General features: G+C 41.8%; 1 protein-coding gene across 9 annotated transcripts in view; it reads left to right on the top strand.

Moving 5' to 3' along the window:
• DCUN1D4 (defective in cullin neddylation 1 domain containing 4) overlaps positions 1–15,217 on the top strand; it is a 68,993-nt gene that overhangs the window by 43,414 nt on the left and 10,362 nt on the right. For all 9 annotated transcript variants that reach the window (XM_033856990.2, XM_033856988.2, XM_033856989.2 and 6 more), the window contains 2 exons: positions 744–835; positions 7,309–7,417. In XM_033856990.2, the coding sequence (XP_033712881.1) occupies positions 744–835; positions 7,309–7,417 (201 nt within the window). The remainder of the gene's footprint in view (positions 1–743; positions 836–7,308; positions 7,418–15,217) is intronic.

Consider the following 15,217-nt stretch of genomic DNA (forward strand, 5'->3'; position numbering starts at 1 on the left):
GATTGAGTGATTGTCCGCTCATCCTGCGCTCATTGCAGGCACAGTGCTATCGAAGTGGAGTGTTGGACTACTTTAAAATCATTTCCCCAGTGTATGTAGTTGAACTCACAAACGTCGAATCCACTGTCCGTGTCCCACCACCTACTGTTTGGGTTTTTAACACTCTGTTCTGCACCTCACTCTTTTCATTTCACTTAATAAATCTTGGGAACTGTTCCGTGTTTGTACCGATGGCTCCACTTCATTTGTCTCAGTGGTGACATAGTGTTCTTTCGTACGGAATGTGTTTAGCAAAGAAGTATTTAAGTAGTCCCTTATTAGTAGATGTTTGGTTGTTTTCAGTCTTCTGCTACTACAACTAGTACTGTAGTCAGTCTTGTTGACTATACAGCTTTGTGTATATGTGCAGGTGTATCTATGAGATAACTTTCCATAGGTGGAACTGCTGGTTTCAGTTTTGATACATACTGCAGAACTGCCCTTGGGAGAGGTTAATGGCTTTACACTTCCACCATCAGGCATAAGAAGTCATGTTTCTCCAAACCCTTGTCAGCAGACTGAATTATCAAACTTTTAGATGTTTGCCAAACTAGAACTCATTTTTGAAGTTACCTTGTTCATATTTCAGTGACTAAACTACTGTGAACCGAAGCATTTGGCTGATGTTAATGTATTTAATTACTGAGGTCTGTCCTCCTTATTTGATTGGTCTTTCTGCTTTGTTTTGTTTTTGTTTTAAACAGGTAGTTATGCTCGTCCTAGCTTGGAAATTGGATGCACAAAACATGGGTTATTTTACTCTACAGGAATGGTTAAAAGGAATGACGTCTCTACAGTAAGTCCTGAGGCTACCCTGGGGCAAGGGTGGGGGGTGGGTGTCCTTGCCCTCCCCTGGCTGCCTGCCTCCCCCCTGGGGTCTCGTGGAGCCTGGCTTGGGTGACTGGAGGACCGCCAGGGGATCTGGGCAGGCTTCACCTGTGCATAGGTATGAAGACCAAGCCCCATTTTCCTATGATGAGGAGGGCTATAATGGATGAATTTTAGAAATTAAAGTTTTTATATAATAGCTCAATAGAAATAGGCCATCCTTTTCTCATATGTGTGAGCCACGTATATAATTAAAAATTTTCTAATACCCACGTTTAAAAAAGTAAAAAGAAACAGGTAAAATTTATTTTAATATATTGTACTTAAAAATCCAGAATATCCAAAATATTGTCATTCCAACATGTAACCAATAGTTTTAAAAGCTGTTTTACCTTCTTTTTCATATTGAATCTTGAAAATCTGGTGTATATTTTACATTTATGGTACATCTCAATCTTCATTAGCTGCATTTCAGGTGCCCAGTAGCCACATGTGTCTAGTGGCTACCGTATTGGACAGCGCAGGTTTAAAATCAAAGTATTAATCATCTGGTTTATAATTAGTGAGAAAAGTTGAGTGAAGTATAACTTGTCAAGTAAAGATATTCAATATCTTTTATTTGATATATTCTGATATTAGCTTTGGGCAAAGTTAGAACTTCATTACTCTAGTGATTAAAAAAATAATAATAATAAAGATTCTGTTTATGTTACCTGGGCCAGAATTGAGGGGAAAAAATCACTGGTTTTATGTGTTCACTTCGTGCTTACATGCATGTGTGTATGTGCGTGTGTGTTTACGTGTGTGTGCTTGCTAAGAGTTTCACTCAAGAAAACAAATTGTCATTCTCTGTTACTCATTAAAAGATACACTTGAGGTGGATGATGAAACATTTCAAATGACATTTGAAGAGGAAGTGCTAATTCTTAATATAGTAACTGATCTAAAGTACTTGAATGGCTTCTCTTTTTCTTTTTCCTTTAACTAGGAATGATAGGCTTAAGTTTTTACTGGATTAAAATTGGAATTGAAATGGTTTTATGGTTTTATTTAAATAATTTCATAATTTGTCAACTTTCAATATCATTGTCCCTTTGTCATTGGTAACAGTGCTTCATTTTCGTTGTGCTTTAGTAGTTTTATGAGGCCTGTTCACTGTTCTTTCATTCGCGCCTCACGGCTACCTAGGCAGATCAGGCTTTATTTACCCTGCACGTTTTACAGATGGGGAAACTGAGGCTTAGAAGGGGTATGTGATTTGTGAAAGAAAGTGGTAGGATGGGAGGAAAACCTAAGACTTCTGATTCTTCAGTCACATTCTGTCTCTGACAACTATTGTCTGATGACAAGTGCGTTTTAGGTAAAAGCCAGATCACCCTTTTACAGCATGCTCCTCTCAGCATGCTCTAGAGTTTTAGGTTTAAGTCTCTGGAATCTCCTAAAATTGTGTATGTCATGTAGGGAAACACCTCCTTACAGTTTTCAGCCTACTAACTCCTGCATTGTTCTCCGTGCTGCCTCCCTTTGTTGCTTTCCGGATAGAGCACGTGATGGCGGCTCCTTTTGAAGTACCCTTGTAATGATGAATGCACAGCCAAAGCAAGATGTTATTCATGGCTTTAGAGGAGGCACCATCAGCACTTCTTCAGGCAGTTTCCTGTGTCTTAAGAGGGTGTAGTATCCAGTTTTGGACAGTTCTAGATTCGTTTTTACATTTCCCTTTACAAAAGAATATTACCCCATGCCAGGCCTTGCCCGTGAGGATTGCGTTGCCTGGGAATTGAAATACACAGTTTCCTGGAAGAGGCCTACGCGTATGTTCATGGGCTGGGGGGCGCTCCACAAGCTCTTTGTGGGGAACTCTGCTCGCCACTTTGTGTGACCCGGGTAGTGGCAGGTGGATTCCCATAGAATGCTGCCACTTGGCCCTTGCAATTTACGGTATAGTAACAGACCTGATCCACTGTAAAGGAATTGAGGAATCTGCTTTCTTCTGTGAGATGAAACTCTGAGGTTAGTTTCCTCATCAGTGAGGTGAAGATGATTACTCACAATAACCTTTAAGGTGCTTTGTAGTTCAAAAATAGTACAATTTCAAGTTTTAAGAACTTCCTCCCCCTTTCCCTCCTGCCTCCCTAGATTCGTCATTTGTTCAGCAAATATTTGAGTGGCAGTGGTGTGCCAAGCACAGAATTCTAGGTCCTGGGGAAACAAAAGCCATGAACAAGACAAAGTCCATTTGGGGCAGGAGCTTGGAAGCAGTGTTCAGGCAAAATATCCAAAAGTAATAAGGTCACTTCTCTTTATGCTACTTGTATTTATAAGGTATTTGCACCCAATAAATAAGAAAACTCAGAGGCTAATCCTTTATATGCTCTAAAGATGGAAAGTAGTCCATCTTTTGAATGATCTATTTTGTCTTCTATTTGGATTTTTTTCTTTTTTTCTCATTTTTGGCTTTATTAAACCTGTCCAGTGAAGTTTTACGGACTCAAGCTGGAATTAAAGTGTATATAACAAAACCTCTTCTAAAAAAATTACAACTGTACAGTGAGCGCATGCTAGCAATAGGAAACCCATGGGATTTGGAACCAGAGAGTTTTGAATCGGTTCTGCCACTTTCTGGGTGTCCCTGGTAATGTCCCTAAAACCAGGAACGTTGAAGTGATGAAATGTGGCTTTCCCCAGGGCACCCAGAAACCAGTCTTCTGTATGCCATCTGGAGTTGTGTGCTTGGCCTCTCCAGGGCCATGTTTTGTGACTCTTGGAAGCAGTGACAGCAGCTGGTAGGGAACATCTATCCCCAAGTTCCCGCAGTCGTTCTCAGAGAAGGCACAGCTCTTGATTGATTGATTTATGTATTTATTTATTGGCCACACGGCTTGTGGGATCTTAGTTCTCCGGCCAGGGATTGAGCCCGTGCACTTGTCAGTGAGAGCACCGAGTCCTAACCACTGGACTGCCAGGGAATTCCCAACTCTTGTTTTAATTGACTGTTTTTTTTATTGCCTTGTTCCAACATGTGGTTTAAGGTTACCTCTGATGAATTAAGCTTATAGAGTGTTGAAGCTAAACAAAACAAAACCCCAAAAAAGTGTGTTAGAGTTGTAGCTAACTTTGTAGGGAACTGATGATGGGCTGGAAAAATACCTTTGGGCTGACCAAGTGAAGGGGCAAAGGCTGTCCCAGGGTAATGGGAGAGAGCTACCTTTGATTTTATAACCTTTGAGGATTATTATCCTGATTCCTGTTGCTTTGGACTGTGTTACAGCAGCAAAGTTCAAATAAGCAATGATTTCATTCCACAGTATATGCATATTTTCTCATGGGAAAAGATGCCCCTTAGTGGTGTGGCACTGTCACTGTATGACTACCACAAGTTTTCTTGTACGTGGTACACAGAAAAGCAGGGGGAAATGTGTTGAATGATGTGGCTGCTTTCTGAAAAGTCTCAGGCCAAGCCTGTTTCTTCACAGGCCCTCTGTTTGAACTGAGCCCCTCTGCAGATGGCCTTGTTGAGTGGCCACTAGATGGCAACCTGCGGTTCAGACAGGGTGACTCAACGGCCTGTCTCCCTGATGGGGGTTAGTCCACAGTCTCCGCAGGACAGGACCCCTTTTAAAGCAGATTAAACCCTTTATTGACAGTATCGTCTCTAACCCATCCTTAATAGATACATGAAGTGAAAATTTTACTTTGGGCATTTTATGCTTGACACTCCAGGTGAGCTCTCTGAGCGTCTTGCAGACATAGGGACGTCTTTGCCAGTGTGGCTGGACTTGCTTCCAGGCATGCTGCAGAACGTCATATTGACCTGTAGCGACTTTATTTTCTTTTAGCTATGCAGTGGTCATCTAAATGAGTGGTTCCTGCTCTAGAATCTGTTGAAACAAACAACTGCTCTTCTTCCTTTCATTGGGCAGGACTAACTAAACTAAACCACTGGCCCAAATCTGGCCAGTTTCCTGTGGTTTTCATCCTTAACCTTCTTTCCAACTGAAGAGGGGAACCTTGGCCTTAGATGTTTTGGGGTTAGCTGGTTTCCCTCCTCTTTGATCCTCCCCCATATTATTACTAATAAAATACTATTCATTATTTATATACCTGGTAAGAAAATCGAGCCATACAGTAGAGTGCCCAGTGCACGGTAAGCCCTGTTCCCACTCCTGCCTCACAGGCTCTGCTTACTGCTTTCTTGTGCATCCTTTTAGCCTCCAGCAACCTTCATTTGGGTTCTGGCAGTAAATCTCTATAACTAGGCTATCAATCAGTGTCTCTTTTTTTCCTTCCTTAACCTTTCTCCACAGAGATCCAGAGTGGGCTTTTCAAGATGGAAGCCTGATCACGGTCTCTCCCATGATAGGAGGTGGCTTCCATTGTTTCTAGGATTCGAAAAAAACCTCCCAAAACAAACAAACAAAAAAACCCACTGTGGACCACAAAAACCCTTTGTGGTCTGGCCCTACCTCCCTTTCAGCTTCATCTTGGACCACTTTCCCTCTTACTCTACCCAGTCTAGTCACAGTGGTTTTCTTTTAGTCTTTGGACTTAGCATGCTCCCTTCTGCTACTGGGCCTTTGCACATACCGTTCCTTTAATGTGGAAGGCCCTCGCCTCCAAAAACATCTAGTTTCCACCTGTCTTTCAGCTCTCAGCTTACATGTCAGTCCCTTAAAGGAGGGTTTTCTGACTTCTAAAATAGTCTAATTTTAATCTTTTCTAGTTTTCAAAAACATCAGGAAGAAATAAAGCACATTCTAAATTGTTGTAGACTTATAGAAATGAAATATTTACTGTAGCTTTTGACTTTTAGTTATTTTATCATCTCAGTAGATCCTGGGGAGTTTTTTGTAGATAGCTACAAAAAAAAAAAAAAGCTTTCACAAATTTATTGCTAAAAATACATTGGTATGCTCTATTACGAACCATATTTTAGTTTATAAAGTACGTAAAATATTTACATTGATAATACTTGTAATATGTATTGTCTATACTTAGTAGGAGGTAAAAGCTCTACAGAGAAACGCAAGGGTACACATGCAGCATTGAAAAGCTTTAATATTGTCAGTGAAAATGATGACTCTTTGTTCTCATTTTTAAGGGCTAGATGTTATGAACAGAAAATTAGTTTGTAAAAATAACCAATCAGTCTACTTAAGAAAACTAAACAGTGTGTCTCGTACCTGTGAAAATAGATGGTTATCACTAGGGGCTCCCTGGAGAAATAGCTGATTTCACGTTTAGGGTAGAGAGAGTACAAGGTGAACTAGAATATCTTGTGCCAGAAAGTGAGGACGTACGTGCTCAGAGACTGACGGGGACATGTCAGAAGGACACTGGAGCCAGCTTGAAGGGGCCAGTGCCCAAACACGGACAATTTATGCATCAAAAAGAATGAAGACAGTAGCAGATTATAACACTGAGTAAAAGGCAAAAATCCTTAAGTCTAGAAAGTAAGAAAGATGGTGAGTAGAACTCTTTATAGAACAATTCCAGCCTGTAAGTGTAAAAGCATGATAGAATTAGAAAAATCACCATTTTGTACCTTCAGATGTTAAAACTGATTCAGGCAGGGCTCATCAACAGATGCTAAAATGTTACACCTGGTGAAATGTTGTTGAGGAACAGGATTGTCAGTCTCAAGGTATCATCCCCCAGATTACACACCATTTCAGAAGGGCGAAGAGTACCGTTTAAGTGGAGAATCTGGTGGACGCTACCTTCACCAAATGAATCAACTTAATATCACCAGTAATGGGACAGACTGACGTTATGAGCCTCCTCACAGGGTATACTGAGAAGGACATCACGTGGAGAGTTCTTATCATGAGTACTTAATCTAAATATAATCATAGGGAAATTATCTGACAGACTGAGATTCTGCAAAACAACTAGTCTGGTCTTTGAAAAAATGACATTGTCAAGAAAGACAGAAAAAAGGCAGGACACCTTCTAGATGCTAAGGAGATAGATACCTGAAAGCAGTGCACGAGCCTTGATTGGATCCCGGATGAAAAGGAACAGCTGGGGGAAAATTGGGAAATTTGCGCATGGGTCATATATTAGCTCAGAAAGTTAACATTTCTAGGATATTAAGAGTGATGATGGCATTGAAGTGTTTAGGAGTAAAGTGGCATTATGTTGGCAACTTACTTTCAAATGGTACAGAAAAAAGTGCATGTATGTGAGAGAGTGAGCACAAATGTGACAGTGCTCATGGTGAGCCCAGGGGATGGGTATGTGGGTGTGTATTTACTAGGCCTTCAGTTTTTCTGTACATTTGAAATTTCTTAAAATAAAAAGTGTAGGAAGAAAATAGCTCATCGTGGACATGTTCCAACTCCAGGGTTTTTATTGTCTTTTGGTATTGTGTTTTATATTACTGCCCCACGTTAAAAAAAAAAACTCGGGTTATAATTTGCCTTTATTCTGTTTTTCTAGATGTGATACAACAGAAAAACTCAGAAATACTTTGGATTACTTAAGATCATTATTAAATGATTCTACAAACTTTAAACTTATTTACAGATATGCGTTTGACTTTGCACGGGTGAGTTCTCTGGAGCCTATCCAGATGTTTCCCTCTCTCTCCCTCCCCTTTTGAGGTTTGTTTTACGTACTACAGCAAGGAAGTTGAATAAGCTACTCCCAGGATGCTAGTTAGAATTTCTCTCTATGTGTACCCTTTCTATACTAACTGATTCTGGGCAAGAATGTAGTATGTCAGCAAAAAGCTCTAGTGACAGACTATTAATAGCTCTTGAGATTGGCTTAGGAAGTAACTTGTAAATGGGCATGTAATAGACACTGTTCTAAATGTCTCTTAGGTAAGCTTGACAAATCTTTTCCTTCTCACGAAACAGCAAAGCTTCACCCATTGAGTTTACTGGAATAAGTTAGTCAGATCAAAGCCAGTTTCATTTTGGGTGCTATATCGTATCTGAAAATCGTTTGAATTTCAAACGTAAGCTAATTTCAGTGGACGTTATTCAAACATAGTTTCTAGTCATCATTTTGAAAAGTGATCATCTTGTTTGTCACGCAGTGAGCCAGTCCAAGTAGGTGAATAGGTGGTTCTACTGGAGTGACATAAAGCTGTATTTTTCAGCCTGGTCACCGTAAGGTAACAAATCCTGAGGTATAAGTTGGCGTTGTGTTCATTCACTGTCCACGGCCCATATGTACGATTACACTTTATTGCAGAATGGTGGTTTCTGTTATGTTTGTGTGTCTGGTGGGTTCAGGTGACTAGGCTTTCTTGATTGATGATTTCTTTTTAATCTTTTTTTTTTTTTAAGCAGAGAACTCAGTGACAAATAATTCTTTTTTCTTACCTCCGTGTTGATCTTTTCACTTTTTCTTCGCTTTGGCTCTGTTAGCTCAGCCAAAGGTTTATTTGCTGATGAGCATCTGTAATAACACATTATTACATCTGTGCATCTGTACATCCGGTGCATCTATAATAACACATTAGTAGTACACTGTGATGTCCTCACTTGTGAATTTTTGCAGCCTTCAAGTAAAATCAGGACATGCATGAAAATGTATAGATGTTAGAAGTAACATGGTGAAATTCAGTTGCAGTGTTTTACTAAACAGCGTTTGTGTAGTTGTATATAGAATTTGTTTGCCAGATGCTTTTTAGAATAGATGCATAGTTTTTAGGATTAAATGTTTTGTTTCATGAGATTTTTTTCCTTCCAAAGTCAGCAGTGTCCTATTGTATGGGCAAAAGTTTGTTTAGAAGCATCACGCCTTCTCACGAAAATATTTTCTAACTTCCTTGTTTGAGGGTCCAATTTTCCCACATATCCACTGCTTTAGAACCGGGTTCCATTTTCCTCCTCCCTGGCTTTCCATCCCCTTCTCTGCTGGTCACCGAGGCCCCTCTGTTGCCTCTTTCTCGGTGCTTCCACCACAGCCTTGGGGTTGAGGCCGTGCTCCTCGCCTGTACTGCTGCCGTGGCCTTGCGTCCACATTCTCTCCCTTCTCACCCACACTCACCCCGGTAGGGTGTCCTCCATCTTCCTTCATCTGGGACCACTCGGGCACCTTCAGCTCACCAAGCCACTACACCCGTCGCCTCCGCGTGAATGTAGTGCTTCACCCACCGTGTGGGTGGTACGGTTGCGCCCCCTGCAGCGGAGGGACAGACGGGCTGGTTTTGTCCTCCTTCACAGGGGAGCAGGGAACTTGGAGCAGGGCTGCCTCGTTGCTCAGCAGTAGGTTCAGGACTCAGACTCAGGTTCTGGCTCCAGGTCGCGTCTGTGGCTCCCTCCAGGCCCTCGTAGTCCAGTCCCAGGCTTCCTCTCCCACAAGACGCCTGTGTTGTGCTGACATCGAACGAGCAGTTCGCTGAACCTGCCGCCTGCCCCCACCTCTCTGCTCCCTGCCTTTTGTGCCGCCAAGGCTCTCCCCTGACTGCTCTCTGCAGCATCGGGCTTCTGGGCCCAAGCCACGTGCCTCCACTGTCACACAGAATCATCCTGCCCCGGAGAGAACATGTGCCCTCACTTACATGGCCCTCGTATCCCTCTAGGTTGGCCTTGGAGTTTGGGTACAGGCCCACATTTTTTCTGACAGGTTAAGGGAGTGCGTGTTTTCTTTCGTCATATCCCTGGGAGCAGCCCACAGAGATCTTTGCCGTTTAAGGAGAGTATCAGTAAATATCAGCAAATTAAACCCCTTTATGTAATGATGAATAACAACCACGCATATTTAATCATTACCAAATAGATTTCAGTTTAGCTAAAATATGCTCTAAGATGAGTTTGTTATTGAATCCTTTGTTTTGTTTGGTTTAGCTGTATCCCACAAGTGTCGAGGTGTTGTGTATTCATTTGCATTCAGTTCAGAATATTTTCCAGTTTCCCTTGTGGTTGTTTTGGACTCATTGGTTATTTAGAAGTGTGTTGCTTGTGTTATTTGCCAACTATTAGGACTTTCCAAGTAATCTTTCTATCGTTAATTCTGCTGTGGTCAGAGAACATACTCTGGACAGTTTCAGTCCACTTAAAATGCAGGGAGGCTTGATCTGTGGTCCAGAATATGGTCTGCTGTGATGAATGTTTTACGTGTACCTGAAATGAATGAATATTTTGCTGCTGTTCGGTGAAATGTTTTATAAACGTCAGTTAGGTCAAGTTGGTTGATAGTGTTGTTGAGGTCTTCTGTATCCTTATTGATTTCTGCCTACTGTTCTATCATTTACTGAGGGAGGAATGTTGGACTCTCCGACTATAATTACTTCTGTCATTTGTATCATTTCTTGTTTCATGTATTTTGAAGCTCAGGCATTAGGTTTAGATAGACTTAGTATTATTATGTCCTCTTGAAGAATTGACCCTGTAGCATTATGAAATGTTTTTTATCTTGATAAAGATAATATTCCTTGTTAATATTCCTTGTTCTGAAGTCTACTTTGATACAAATATAGCCATTTCTGCTTTTTTTTATTAAAGTCTGTATGATATATCTTCTTCCATCCTCTTTAAAAACCTATTTGTGCTTTTATATTTAAAGTGGGTTTCTTATATATAGCATATGCACAGTTGGGTCTGACAGTATATGTCTTGAGATGCTTAAACCATTTACATTTAATGTATTTATTGATATGGTAAAGTTTACATCTCCTAAACTGCTATTCATTTCTCTTTTTGTCCCTTTTTTTTTTTTGCGGTACACGGGCCTCTCAGTGTTGTGGCCTCTCCCGTTGTGGAGCACAGGCTCTGGACATGCAGGCTCAGCGGCCATGGCTCACGGGCCTAGCCGCTCCACGGCATGTGGGATCTTCCCGGACCGGGGCACAAAACCGTGTCCCCTGCATCGGCAGGCGGACTCTCAACCACTGTGCCACCAGGGAAGCCCTGTCCCATTTGTTTTTGTTCCTTTTTTCCTCTTTTCATGACTTCTTTTGAATTGAGGGGTTTTTTTTAGATTCCATTTTAATCATTCTTTTCCACTATTGTCTTATTAGCTGTGTCTCTGTTTCATTTTTTTTTTTGTGATTGCTCTAGGCTTTACAGTGTACATCTTTAAATTTTCACAGTCCATCTTCCGATAATATTATACCACTTCATGTATAATGCAGGAGCCTTTACAATAGTGCACTTTCATCTTGCCCTTCCGTACTTTTTGCTGCTGTCATACATTTTACTTATACATGTATTATACATCTCACAATCTATTGTTTTAGTCTGTTCAGGCTGCTGTAACAAAATACGAGAGACTCAGTAGCTTATAAATAATGGAAATTTATTTCTCATAATTCAGGAGGCTGGAAAGTCCACGATCACAGTGCCAGCAGGATAGGTGTCTTTCTGCCATAAGCTCACATGGTGGAAGGGAGGAGGGAGCTCTCTGCAGCTGAGGACCCCACCTCCTATTACCATCATCTTGGCGATCAGGGTTTCAACATAGGAATTAGTGGGGGGGCAGACACATTCAGGTCATAGTATATATTAATATCATTTTTGCTTTAAATAGGCAAAAATATCTTTTATATTTACCCACATATACACCACTTGTGTGCTCTTTCTTCCTTTTGTGTGGATCCAGATTTCTATCTGGTATCATTTACCTTCTGCCTAAAAAAATTCCTACAGCATTTCTCATAGTACAGATTTTCTGGTGATGAATCTCTAAGCTTTTATTTTGCCTTCAATTTGGAAGCTACTTCTCTGGATAAAAGATTCTAGATGGACCATTTATTTTTGTAGTACTTTAGTGATAGTTCTCCATTGTCTTCTGTCTTGTGGAGTTTCTGATGATAAGTCTGGTGTCATTCATTATTCCTTTGAGCATACTGTCTTGTTTTGTTTTCTGACTGCTTTTATTCTCTTTTCACTGCTTTTCAGCAAGTTGACTGTGGTGTGCCTTGGCATAATTTTACTTATGTTTATTCTGGTTAAGGTTTGTTGAGTTTTTTAGGTCTTTGGACTTACAGTTTGTATTAAATCAGGAAATTTCTCCGCTGTTATTTCTTCAAATATTTCTTCTGTTCTCCCCCTCTCTTCCTTCTGGGACTATAGTTGTACCTATGTTAGATGCTTGATATTGTCCCCCAGGCTACTGATACTGTGTTCAATTTTTTTGTTTTTGTTTTCCCTTTGGATAATATTTATTACTATATCTTCTAATACTAATCTTTTCTTCTGCTAATCCTAGCAGCCCCAGTATATTTTTCATTTCAGATACTATATTTTTCATCTCTAGAAATTCCATTTGTGTCTTTTTATATCCATTTCTCTAATCATGGTAATATTTTCTTCTACCTTCTTGAACATCTAGAATGTGTTTATAACAGGTGTTTTAACAGCATTGTCTTCTGATTCCATCATATCTGTCATTTCTATATCTCTTTCTCTTGGTTAAAATTTTTATCTTGGTTGTGGGCGATATGTTACCGCTTCTTTGCATTCCTAGTAGTTGTTTTTTCTTTTTTTGTTGGATGCTGGGTATTGTGAGTTTTATGTTGTTGGTTGCTGGGGTTTGTTGTATTCCTTTAAATAATGTTGGATTTAAATTTTTTTCTGGTATATAGTTAAGTTGCTTGGAATCAGATCGATCCTTTGAAAGGACTGGACCAGAGCAGCCTCAGTCTAGGGATGACTTAGCCCCACTAGTAAGACAGTAATACCCTTCTGAGGATCCTCTCCCAGGCACTATGTATTAGGAGATTTCTTCCACTGTGGCTGGTGGAAATAGAAACTATTCCCAGCCCCATGTGAGCTCTGGCAACTTCTGCGTACTCTTCTGCAGTGATTCTTTCCCAGACTCAGGTGGTTTCCTCTCACATGTGCACAGACAAGTCCTCATCCAGCGGCTGGGGAGACATTCTGCGGGTCTCCAGGTCTCTCTGTGCAGCTCCCCCCATGCTGGTATTTTGCCCCACCAATTATATGCCTCCTTGAACTCCACCAACTCTGGAGCCCTCCCACGTGACTGAGGTGGAGAATTGCTGGATGGAGAGAAGGGAGGCCTTCAGGGTGAAGGAGAGGAAGGGCAGTGAGCAAGAGAAGAATGGGAGATTCCTCTAGGGGCAAGTCCTTGTTTTTCATTCCTTGCAGTAAAGCTTGAAGAAGCTCAGTCGGTTGGGGTTCCACTGGGCTGGGGCTGGGTCCCCCTCCTGTGCTGGGGCCTGGAAGCCACCCCCGCACAGTATGCTGCTGTCACTGGGGACTTATCCTTTTTCTCAGGGGTCAACACTCCTGTTCTTCACACTGACCAGTGCGTGAGAGCCATTGTCTCATGTATTTTGTTCAGTTTTCTGGTTGTTTGACGTGCACGGGGGGTGAGAATCTGGTTTCTCTAACTCTGTCTTGGTTGGAAGCAGAATTCAACCCCCCACCCCCTTCTTCCCTCCAATCCTTTTCTTTTCCTACTAGAAAAATGACTCGTAGAGGTAATAACGCATAATTACACAGCAGACCTTTTAAAATTAAACTTTCAGTAAGAACTGAACTTTGTTATAGTTTTTTTGTTGTTGTTTGTTTGTTTGTTTTGCGGTACGCGGGCCTCTCACTGCTGCAGCCCCTCCCGCTGCGGAGCACAGACTCCGGACGCGCAGGCTCAGCGGCCATGGCTCACGGGCCCAGCTGCTCCGCGGCACGCGGGATCCTCCCGGACCGGGGCACGAACCCGCGTCCCCTGCACTGGCAGGCGGACTCCCAACTGCTGCGCCACCAGAGAATCCCTGTTACAGTCTTAATATCCTAAGTATTCTCTATTGGAAATAACAATGACATATGTTAAATATTCTGAATTACCCTTTAACATTACCAGGAAAGAAACTGTAGTACCAGAAAGTGATAAAATGCCCCTTTTAACATCTCTCCACCAAAATTATAATCCTAAGAGTGTGATTGTTTTCCCCTCACCTTAGAACCTTGTAGGCAATTAAAAATAGTACTTGGTTGTAAAGTTATATTATTTTTCTCCTGATTTTACTTTGACTTGAACTTATGTGTAGTCTTAGGGATGGCAGAGAATCTTGAAACTTGAGAGTTGAAAGAAACCACAAGAGGACACTTGGTCCAGTCTTGTCACAATGCAGACGACAAGGCTGAGGGCCAGAGAGGAGGGGACAACACGAGGGCCTGGGCTCTGCCCCTGAGTGCAGACCGTGTCCTCTCCGTGGAGCCACACCACCTTCCTGACTCAAACTGTCCACCGTCCTGTGGTGTCCTGTTCCAGGAAGATGGTGGGGTAGAGACTCAAGAGCTGAAATGGCCAGTTCCTTCTGCAAGTGGAATTTTGTCTGAACCCTTTTATGCTTAGCATTTTCCCCCTAATGTAGATTTTATTTATTGTATAAACAAATATGGTTGTATGGATTCCTTAAGTAAAACAGCCGTTTTTGCCTTGACTCCTTTAAAAGGACCTAGTGAGAATAAGATTGGACAAATAGAATGAGATAAAAAGACTAAATATAGTGAATTTTTTGGTTGATCTGGGACTAGTTATTAAATATGAGTTAAATTTGTTTTTTCTGCATTCTCTGGGGCAGAGACAGGGTACTGTGCTGAAAGCCACAGAGGGTTGCCTCTTGGGGTTCTGAGAAGGATGAATGTTGGGCTGAGTGAAGTGCTGATAGCAGCAGCATCTTGGCATCTGGCTGAGAGTGGACACCATGAATTGACGGTGATGCCGTTATTGGAGATCTTCCAGCAGTGCTGCATCCGACAGCCTTGGTGTAGGAAGGCGAGAATGATGGGGAGGACTGAGGCAAGGCCTCAGTGGGCTCGGAGGTGGGGTTGGGGAGATGGGAGCTGAGTGGAGCCCTCCCACGTGACTGAGGTGGAGAATTGCTGGATGGAGAGAAGGGAGGCCTTCAGGGTGAAGGAGAGGAAGGGCAGTGAGCAAGAGAAGAATGGGAGATTCCTCTAGGGGCAAGTCCTTGTTTTTCATTCCTTGCAGTAAAGCTTGAGAAGTTGTAACGGAGGGTTTTGTGGAGGCCGAAGGTACCAGTGGGAATCCCCCTTCCTGAGAGGTGATCCTGTGACAGTTAATCTCTTGTTACAAGTCAGTCCTCACAGCCTGTCCCTTGATGCACCCACTTTTCCAGGTACCAGTGCTTTTGTTTAGTTTCTGAGGAGGTGTTTCAAGAAAGTGTAAGAGGTCACAGGTGAAAGCCAACGTCTACGTTGCTTCCATTTAATGGAATGGTTGTGGATGTTACTCATAGAATTTGCGAAGGAAAATTTTGCTGGGTCTTGTGTTCAACACCCCCTGTTATCAGAGAACTCTGCCTAGCTCTAATCTGACATCTGCTCTGACCATTTGATTCATTTTCTCTTCTAACCTGAGTCAGTTTCTTACTTCTTAACCGATGTGTTTGTCTAATTTCCCT

Source organism: Tursiops truncatus, chromosome 5 (assembly GCF_011762595.2).
Source record: "Tursiops truncatus isolate mTurTru1 chromosome 5, mTurTru1.mat.Y, whole genome shotgun sequence".
NCBI classification, from domain to species: domain Eukaryota; kingdom Metazoa; phylum Chordata; class Mammalia; order Artiodactyla; family Delphinidae; genus Tursiops; species Tursiops truncatus.